Source organism: Zingiber officinale, chromosome 1B, assembly GCF_018446385.1.
Source record: "Zingiber officinale cultivar Zhangliang chromosome 1B, Zo_v1.1, whole genome shotgun sequence".
Taxonomy (NCBI): Eukaryota; Viridiplantae; Streptophyta; class Magnoliopsida; order Zingiberales; family Zingiberaceae; genus Zingiber; species Zingiber officinale.
In genome coordinates this window covers 10,607,526-10,617,461 of record NC_055986.1, presented here as the reverse complement: position 1 = coordinate 10,617,461, position 9,936 = coordinate 10,607,526, and the positions used below count along the sequence as shown (strand labels likewise).

General features: G+C 39.3%; 2 protein-coding genes across 2 annotated transcripts; one reads left to right on the top strand and one right to left on the bottom strand.

The window, feature by feature from the left end:
- The first annotated feature begins 464 nt into the window (after positions 1 to 464).
- LOC122027037 (WRKY transcription factor 55-like) lies at positions 465 to 6,084 on the top strand. Its single transcript, XM_042585872.1, has 4 exons — positions 465 to 632; positions 4,788 to 5,191; positions 5,330 to 5,449; positions 5,661 to 6,084. The coding sequence occupies exons 1-4, from the start codon at positions 465 to 467 to the stop codon at positions 6,082 to 6,084; spliced, it is 1,116 nt and encodes a 371-aa protein (XP_042441806.1).
- Positions 6,085 to 7,380: 1,296 nt separating this feature from the next.
- Positions 7,381 to 8,430, bottom strand: LOC122050396. The gene is made up of 4 exons (XM_042611302.1): positions 8,273 to 8,430; positions 8,049 to 8,192; positions 7,773 to 7,943; positions 7,381 to 7,681 (listed from the first exon to the last, which is right to left on the bottom strand). Exons 1-4 carry the CDS (start codon positions 8,348 to 8,350, stop codon positions 7,583 to 7,585), a joined length of 492 nt encoding a protein of 163 aa, XP_042467236.1. The 5' UTR covers positions 8,351 to 8,430; the 3' UTR covers positions 7,381 to 7,582.
- Between the last annotated feature and the right edge of the window lie 1,506 nt (positions 8,431 to 9,936).

The window sequence follows — 9,936 nt, the reverse complement described above, 5'->3', positions numbered from 1 at the left end:
GCCCAGTCTCATTCATCTTCACGTTCCGGATGCAGTTGAAGTTTCCAGAAACGGTGCCAAATATGATCCTATCCAAAAGTTGAGAAGATAGTGGGTTGGGAAAGGTGGCTCTAAGATTGTCTGAACTAAGACTCCTCGCTGTCCAAAAAATAACTCTGAAGCGCTCTTGCATGTCAAAAAGAGCATTAACACTCGGGTTAAGGAAAAGGTCCCTGGCGAAGGCACTCCAACGCTCAAGTCAGTGATCTTATCAAGTAGAGTGAACAATAGTATGAATGAGGGTGCATAGGCCCACCACAAAGGCCTATCTAGTTCGCAGCAAATGACTCATAGTAAAGATACATCAAATCTGTTGACAGCTGGTCCCTTGCTAAAAGTGATATCATGAGACTCGGAGATGACACGCGGTGGCCTAGGCCCATGACATAGGAGGAGGTTGATAAAGGTTAGGAGGGGAGACATCGATGGCTCCTAGACACATACTTGAGACACATGGTATGGAGGGTACAAAGACACCCATGATGGTGAAGTCAGGACGGACGACACAAGACAGAGCATGGCTAGTGGTGATGAGGAGACACGAGCAGTATGGACAGAGATCATGGGTGGTGCTTATTGATTCCTCAGCTTCGGTATCTTATACTGAGGATGATCAGATAGCCAACATGCGTAGCAGAGTGTGAGAGATTGTACACAGGTGAGCATATGTACACGATCGCAATTCTCCTTCTGGATCTGACAGTTCATCAGACATGACATAAGAGGCTACATGATCTTTTTTTGTATGTTTGTACATTTGTGATGATATATATTTACCTTTTCATAAAAAAAAATAATGGCTATGAACGTGTGTAATCACGTAGCCTCGTGTACCTGTGTCTGTATATAGAGACCACTTTTATAGTATTACTGTTTATACATGAATCTCAAAGTGTTTTTAAAAAATGACATACCATAAAGATGCTTTGACATCGTTTCTGAAATAGACCCGCAATCCCTACGATTAACAAGATAGAAACTTCTAGTGTACAGCTTATAGATAAAATATTCTCTATCCTCTGTGGCATAAGATGACAACAAGAAATATGAGGTCATTAGGTTGAGGGGCCTACCACATGCTTACTTGGCAAGCCATTCGAGTTTCTCCTGCGACCCGAGCATCGATTGTTTATAAGGACAGGCAGATCGGATTTATGAAGGGTTGCTAGGTATTCGTCCTCACTCGACTTATCTGTTTGGCCAAAGAACCCAATCGGATCGGGCATCCAGTTTGTCTGATTTGACTATAGTTCCGATCGGTTAGATTGCTCGACCGATCTGATTAATCATGATATCTTCGAGTGGAAAAGAAGTCTTCGCTTTGGCAAGTGTTGACTCGTCTTTAACTATGCATCAGTATCCAGTAGATCAGTGCCTGACGGACCCATCGGTTTGGTCGGACAAACTCTCGGTCGTGACGATCGACTGCACTGGCTTTGAGGGTGACGTCTCCTTGCCTTTGACTACCACGTTAATCGATCTTCTTGACTTTGATCCGACTCAGAGGCTCCATATCATCCACTGTATCAACTCATATTTCAGATTAAAAAATATTATTTAGAGTTTTGTTTTTTTAGAAATTCTGAACATCTTTATTATTAGTTTTATTACGAATTTTTTTTTAGATTTTAGCATTCAAGGATATTTTCCATCGTTTACAAATTAGAGTTTAGGATTTGTTTAATTATTCTGAGACCGTTTTGGTTGATTAAGAATATTTTCACCGTCTCTTTCTTTAAAAACGACGAGCTTGCTTTCCTGTTTTCTAGTATTCTTCAATCCGTTGATTCGACCATTCGCCTTATTCTATACGAGTCATTTAGATAGCAGTAGTCCGAGATGACCCCAAGGTCGATCCATTCAACAAGATTACAAACTATAAATGTATCCAATCGATCAATCGACCAGGTTAGTCTGGTTCTATCAGCCGGTTCGATTAGCGATCGATCTATCGGTCAAACTGCCCCGTTGATGTGCGACAGTGAGACATGATTCTGCTACACAAACAGGAAGCACCCATCGAATTCATTCATTATCATGCCTGATTCTTCTCTGCCTCAACCTTGGCAAATAAATAATGTGACAAAAAAGTTTTCTAGAAAATCATGGCCCTGTTCTGATTGTGTTCAGTCATGTCCCTGGTTCGTGGTCCAAATCTCTTGGTTAATAAAATAAGTAGATTTCCGGCTAACCGGAGATCACCTTCTGCTCAACGTCAAATTGTCTGATCAGTTTTCCACTGTTGGTAGTTTCCGATTATCCGTTTAAATTCAAATTATAATTTTGAGAGAACAATGAATTAAGGAAGAAATGACAACTAATTATTACTAAATTACAATTACGATCTGATCTCCTTACCGGAAAATTTGTCTTCCTAGTTCGAAGGGTGTCGTTGAATGTGCAACTGTGGTCCTCACGTGCGTGGACGTGTCCCCACTCCAAAGGCGCCCAATTGAAGTTTTCCTGCCCTGTGTACGTACCTTTCAGCTAGCTAGCACTTCGTTGGAGAGTTGAATTCATCGATGAGAACTAGTCGAAACACCACGACAAAACCAAAAGCTTTGATCATTCTTTCCTCAACTATTAATTCTCTGGTCCTGTTTGATCCATAAACTTAATTAACGCGTCTATTATTCGCAAAGTTGTTTTCTTACACGGCTTTGACTATTTGTCATCTATATCGATCTCTTTGATTTATAGTTGCGTCCACACTCGAAGGGAAAGTAAATGAGCGAAAATAATTAGGATACTCTTTTTTTATATTGAAATAATAATAAAAACATTTTTTTTCACTTACGATTAAAACAACCCCTTCATTCCCTTTTTTTTTTTTCGTTCCCAGGATCATGATATCACAGTAGAATATCTAGATTATTACTTAAATACTCGTAATTCGAACTTTAACTATGATATATTTATAGGAATTTTTCCTCCGAATGAGAGGCATAATCAAAAGATGTTGGGCTTCTAGGTTGACCACCGCGTGCACTTTCCGATTTACCCTGGTAATCAATGAAAAAATTTCGTAGAACCGAACCGATTGGATTATATTTTTTTCTCATTTTTATTCTCAAAATTATCTTTACTTTTTAGGCTAATTATAATATCTACTGTTATAAAGCCTACACCATGTAATTTTTTTTTATTTCAACTCCCTTCCATCTCTTTAACACACACCAATTTATTTAATTATCTATATTTTTTAAAAAACAATCTAAAATGAGATATAATTACTCCTAAATGTAGCATATTTATACTAAAATCTAGTAAATTTTCTATAAAATTGAGCATGACTCTTTTTCCATCTAACGATTGATATACTTGATTCTAGTTAAATAATGTTAAATTTAAGAAAAATTATACTATTATTTTTATCTAAATTCAGCATCATTTAACTAGAATCGAGTATATCAATCTATAGTTAAGTGGAAAAATAGTCATCGGTAATTTGATAGAAAATATATTAGATTCTAATTTAAATGTGTTGAATTTAAAATTAAAGACTTATATTTCATTTTAAACTTTTTATACCTAAAAAATAAGGACAATTAGGTATATCAGTGTATATTAGGGAGTTAAAGCAAAGAAAATTTTCTAGAGAGTGAGAATAAATGTTTCTGACGTAGGGACTGAATATAAAGTTGAGTTTATATGTGGAGAGTTTAGAACAATTTACCTTTAAAAAAATGATAAATCATATAACACCAAACTTAGGAGGTCCAATAGTTGACAATTGTAGTTGTTATACAATATAATATTAATATTAAAGATCAAGTATCTATTTTATAACAATTACTATTTATAATTACTATATTATAATTTGATTAGAGATGAAATATTTATATTGTAGTTATTGTCAAGGGCTAAATCACGTTCAAACCTACTCGGGCTGTAACCCGGGGGGTCCGATGGCATTTAAAAAGGGACAAATTAGGATTTACCATGGGAGAAAGAAAAAAATGCGAGAGAAAGAAGAAGCAGCTTGGGGTAATGATGCCAACGTCAACGATCATAGCCCACAGCCGTATGATGGAATATTATTTTCATGATAAATAAAAATAGTACACCATTTTCCAAAACAAAAATAAAATGAGACGGTAATAGGATGGAATGTTGTTTCGATTTTGATGATAAATAATTGAAAAAAAAAACGCTCTTTTTACAATTTTAATAAAAAAATGTCTTTTTGATTTTTTTTTCCCCAAAATAAATAAATAGCATCAATTGGAACTAAAATTATTGAAAAGTTGACGTTAAATTATTATGATGGTTCAATGTATCTTAGAAATTAATGTAACACATGACGTAATTAAGGACCTCATATTTTAGACTGCAAACAGGGGAGCACGAGGTCAAAGTTCAAAGTTAAAAACTAAAGCTTTCAAACTGCTAGTGAGATCGACATGCCGATGCATCAGTACCATAACATTGCAACGCAAGAGGGCATAAACAATCGGAAAAGCATTAGCATTGATAATTTTATTGATTCAAAGATAACAAGATTACTTACATGACACGAGGAAAATGCGAGTGCCAAGTAATTGATGAAAATTCCACGCAATCTGCCGCATTGTGGAAGAGTTCAAAGATTGTTTTAGAACAAGAGAGTCACCCCAAAGACTCAAGAATGCGACCGAGTCCTCCCTTTCCTACCCATTCAATACACTAACGTCTAGAAAATAAGACTGCTTTGATTTAAAATGACCTCCATTTTCGCTGTTATGTATCCATTTCTTCTTCTGATTCAGTGGCACAGAAGCAGTGCGAGGTTCATGGAGGCAGCCTTGTCTCAAATCCTTGACGCATGCAAGCTTGCTAAAGAACTGGAGGGCAGCCTTCTCTTCCAGGTCGACGTTGCATCCGATGCACATTACCTCTTGGGATCTTGCGAGGAGATTGTTGGTGCTTTCAACAGAGCCATCCAAGGATTATATACCCTGCAGAACCAATCTTCTTGCAGTGTCCAAATGCTCCTCATGAGTGCCTGTGAAGGAACGGGAAATCCTCTGTGCGCTGGCATGCCGGCGCAGAGATCACTGGAAATTCAGCCGGCAGTGACAGAGTTTGCAGGTGGCTCAAGCTATGTCTACTCGGCAGCAGCATCGGCTCAGAGAGGGGGCAGGTGTTTGGTGCAAAAATCTTCCAAGAAGAGGTGAAATGTTGAAAACTTGATGTCTTACTCCAACTCCTTTGCATGTTTGCCAACCACCAATATGGAAGAAAGTTAACGATACTATTATGTTGTAGCATAAAGTATTGGAAAGATAGATCATACCAGTTGAATTTGCAGAAAGGAAGGCACTTTGGTAAAGTTGGTGCCGGCACATCCTAACATGGAGAATGCTCCTGATGACGGATATACCTGGAAGAAGTATGGTCAGAAAGTGATACTTAATTCGAGGTTTCCAAGGTATTTTATATATCCTTCTGTAAGTGTAGTACTTATTGATAATTTAAAATTCAAAGCTATCTCAATTTTCCGCAACTACTTCCATTTCTGGATCACTTTAGGCTCCTAAGAACATTTGTGATTGATTTGGATACGGATCAATGACATAAAATAAATTACTGGTTCAAAACTCAACACATTTTAAGTGACATGAAGTTTTTACCTAATGCAGAAGCTACTATCACTGCACCCACAAGAATCACTATGGTTGCAAAGGAAAGAAGAAAGTGCAACGGCTTGATGATGATCCATCCACACTTGAAGTCACCTACTGCGGTGCACACACTTGCCGCACTTCTCCGACCCCAATAAGGATCCCCAATGAGCTCATGCCAAGTGCTGTTAGCAACAGCAAGAATGGTGAAAATAATATGCAAACAGTAGCACCAGAAACCACATTGATCCAACTTCGTAACTGGTTCAACAGAGATAGTAGCAATAGATACATAGAACAGATGCAGGGTGGTAGAGACATTGATTATTCAGTGGCAGAATTTGCAGATGCCATGTTCAATTCAGGGAGCAGTAGCAGTACCTTGGATGTCATCTTCACACAAAGCCAAGGGAAACTGCGGGCGTTAGACCCGTTCTTTTAGACACCAATTGAATTTTACTTGTATCACAATAAATTTGTATATTCACTGGATAATTCGATACTAACTAGAAGCACTGAGGTCTTGTAACTTCTGCTACTCTACACTGAGTCTGACCTTGTGCAGTTATCCTCATCACTGATTCTGAATTTCTCAATGAGGAAAACTTATTTTTGTCGTGTGGATGAATGTCTCAGTGATACAAAAAGTAGCTACTTGTACTTTTTATTTCTTTAGTGAAGAAGTCATACGACATGTTTACCACGATTTATAAGAAGAACCCAGTGACACACAGACTTTGCTATTTCCTCTTGGAATACAGAGAATTGATAGCAGCAGCTTCAACTAAACTATGCCAGTCAAACAAGCTAGAGGTTAAGCACATAACTATTAGTAATGAAGAACAGCCTACTTGTGGTGCTGGTGATATTCTTTACAACTTTCATGAGTACTATTTTCATGCTGAAAAGGCATCAGTTTGATGCGAGAGTTCAAAACAAAAGAAGTTAAATTGCCCTCCAATCATTACCACAGGATTCTTTCAAGACGTACAAAATTCAGCAAATGATCCAATGATGCCATCAGTGGAGGAACACATTTGTAACTTAGTAAAAGTTTGGGTATCATCATGCACTTCCATAATTCTAGAAAACCAAGACTCGGGGAACTATATACCAGCTTTCTTTTTCATTTATTGGCATCCCTTTTTTAGTGTTTCTCACTTCTCAGCAGTGCTCAGTATGCTGCTTGGACATCGATATGATGATCCATGTAATCATCCGCAACAGCCCATCCTGCTTTATCCCCATCCAAATTTCTAAGGGTTCAGAAGTCGAATCCAATCGTGGTATCTGCTAATTGCAGAGTTTAGATACCTCCCAGCATTTTTGCCTACTAAATCGGCCGAGGAAACCACCATTAAAATCTTCAAGAAAGCAGGAATCTTCAACATAAAAAACTCATCTTTACACGGAAATAAAAATCCATACCATAACCTAATGCAGCACGCTCAATCCATGGCGAGAGACGAGAGAGATTCGGACGACATACCTACAGCGCGATCGCGGACATCGGATCACCTTCTCTTCGCATACTACAAAACAGCCAAAGAGCAAAGGATCCATGGCGACCTAAATCAAGAGGAAAGCGAGGGGGCTTTGGGATGGGATCGCGAATTAAGCAACGACTCGAGACACGCCTTAGGGTACTAGGATTTTAAAATAATAATAAATTAGTTTTTTTTTTCTTTTTTGACCTTTTAAAAATTAGGTGTAATAATTATAGATTTATAGGCGAAGATTAATTAATCACACTTAATTTGATCAGGCATGAATTTAATTTGTAGATGGATTACACAATTAAGCATAGAGTATCCTCTCCCTTCATGAAAGGACTTTCGCAAGCCCCTCAAAACTTTGAACGAGAGGATCAGAACGAAGAACATTCATGCACACGCATTTAATTTGGTCATAATTATGATAATTAATCAGGGAGATATAAATTAATTATCATCCATGTCTTCTTCACTGTCTTCTCCATAGAGACAACTGACGGCACGCTGCACTGCTTCCTTCACCGCTTGCGCTTCCATGCTTTCAGCCTAATTAATCATTCAAATTGAAATTAATATACACTTGTAGCAAAGATTAATTGATAATCAATCAATTAATTAAAGCATCTTAATTAATCACTTCTCTTCCAACAGCCACTAGACGAAATGCATCAGTGCAGGAGGCCTTTGCTTCCACCACATGAAGACCCAACTGCTCGAACGCTTCTAGGACTGAAGCAAGCAGTCCGGGGCAGCTCTTCTCTGAGCACACGTTGATCAGGAACCCTTTCTCTAGGGTTTCAACGATCACCTTTGATTGTTAATCATGCAACAAATAAAAGAAGGAGTCAATAGCTAGTTAGACATATATATCACATCGAATCAGCTGGAAGACAAAAGGTGATCGATCGATGACCTGAGGCGAGCACAGGGAGCCGTTGTTATTTTGCAGCACTTGGCTCTGTGTGCATGCATTAATCTCTTGCTTCAATCTCCCAACTTTCTGCTTCAAATCTTGGATGTATTTTGAGGCATCCAAAATGATCGAGGACTTCCTCAGCTGCCATGCCAAAGAGATAAACTAGTTAACTAAATCTATGAATCAAAGATAATGAAGAGCCATATAAATGTGTGTGTTACTGCATGAGAGTTGGTGAGTGAGCGGAGGAGTTGTAGCTTCTCATGGAGTGCAGCTCTCTTTTGCTCCCTCGACACCATCTCCCTCTCTGACCCTAGCTATGACCTCCTCCCTCTGCGATGGGCACCGGCGGGGCGAGGCTTATAAAGAGGCGAAGAGATTGTATGCGATCGATCGTATATATCCACATGTACTTTGCCTCAAAAATTACCTGAAAAGTAGGACATTCAAAAGTACTAAACTACCCTCCTTCTTCCTGCTTAATTTCGGCCGGCCCACAAACATTCCCTTGCGGCGGAACGACGTATGGTATAGCACTATTAACAAGCTAGCCGTCGTGGTTAGTTTAAGCGCGTGGTGTTCACAGGAGAGGTTAGGGGTCGACGTGTCTCTCGCGCGGGAAGCGCCAGCAGGGTAGCGATGGCGTTGGAAGGAGAGGAGGAGGCCTGTGGATGTTTGGCAATGCATGGGACGTGGTGGTGGTGGTGGTGACCGGTGCGGATGAGCCGTACGCGTGCATCCAAATCCTTCCTCACGGGGAGGATTCATAGTTTGTTTGTTTCCGCGCCCGATAGACGCGGTTCCCTCGTCGCGGCCCCCGACGACGTCGAGGTGTCGACGCGCCATTGCAATATCGTTCAACATTCAAATGAAGAATTTATATATATATATAAATATATAAATATGTCAGGGGTTATGGTCACATGAGAAAGGAAGAATATGAGGGTAGCTAGCTGCTCCCTACCATGCTCTCGTGAACAATCAATCTTACGAATAGTGTTCCTGCAATTGACATGCATAGCTGACAAGTTGTGGCCATTTCACTGATCACGATTACAAAAAAGGTTGCCTTTGAGAACGCTTTGAGGTTGTCTCCTTGTCTTCACAGTTAACACGTTTCGATTCCAATACCAATACACACACATATACACACGCTAGCTGCCGGGCACAGAGCACGTACGTACCGACGCTGGCTTTAATTAACTACATGCACCGGATCACATGTGTGCGTTCTATTCCCTAATCATCACAATCCAACAACGCATACGTCCACGCCTCTTGTCCCTTTCCTCCCTGCGTGCAAACTTTGTGTTGCGTCAGTTGGCCAGTTGGGCCTCGTCCCCATTCCCAGTCGAGTCCATCGACTAATTTGAGACTTCTTCCATCGTGCATGGGAGCTAGCCAAGTTGTTTGATTTTAGTGCTGTGAGATGAGATAGTGAATTAGGGTTTCCCCTATACCCTAGTTGTTGATGTAATGTTAGATTTTTACGGTTGGCTTGAAATGGTATACATCGGTTTCCCGTATTCTAAAAGCTCACTGAGCCTTTTAGCTGTTTATATATGTTCATACTCTGTGTTTTGGACCTTCCATATCGATGGATAGTTGTTTTAACATGAGATAACTTTCTAGGGTTAAAGTAATCACCAAGATCTAGTTTGATCATATGCCAATTTTGCTCCTTGAATGATAACTATATGTATATATATATTTTGTAAGTATTCACAGATCTAGTTTGATCAGTCAGATGCCAATTTTGCTCCTTGGATTTTTTAGTTGTCTCTGGCCTAATACGTCCAACTAACTTTCGATCTATTGAATTCGATATGAATAGTTAGATCACCATTTATGTTGGAATCTTAAGTTTAGCTCCGACGAATTAAAC

Excerpts from the sequence above, each read along its gene's own strand:
- LOC122050396 (XM_042611302.1), bottom strand. The coding sequence starts at position 8,350 with ATGGTGTCGAGGGAGCAAAAGAGAGCTGCACTCCATGAGAAGCTACAA. Across the intron at positions 8,193-8,272 it reads CACTCACCAACTCTCATGCA|CTGAGGAAGTCCTCGATCAT; the intron begins GTAACACACACA and ends TTGGCATGGCAG. Across the intron at positions 7,944-8,048 it reads GCTCCCTGTGCTCGCCTCAG|GTGATCGTTGAAACCCTAGA; the intron begins GTCATCGATCGA and ends TAACAATCAAAG.
- LOC122027037 (XM_042585872.1), top strand. The coding sequence starts at position 465 with ATGGCTCCTAGACACATACTTGAGACACATGGTATGGAGGGTACAAAG. Across the intron at positions 633-4,787 it reads TTATTGATTCCTCAGCTTCG|TGGCACAGAAGCAGTGCGAG; the intron begins GTATCTTATACT and ends CTTCTGATTCAG. Across the intron at positions 5,450-5,660 it reads CTTAATTCGAGGTTTCCAAG|AAGCTACTATCACTGCACCC; the intron begins GTATTTTATATA and ends TACCTAATGCAG.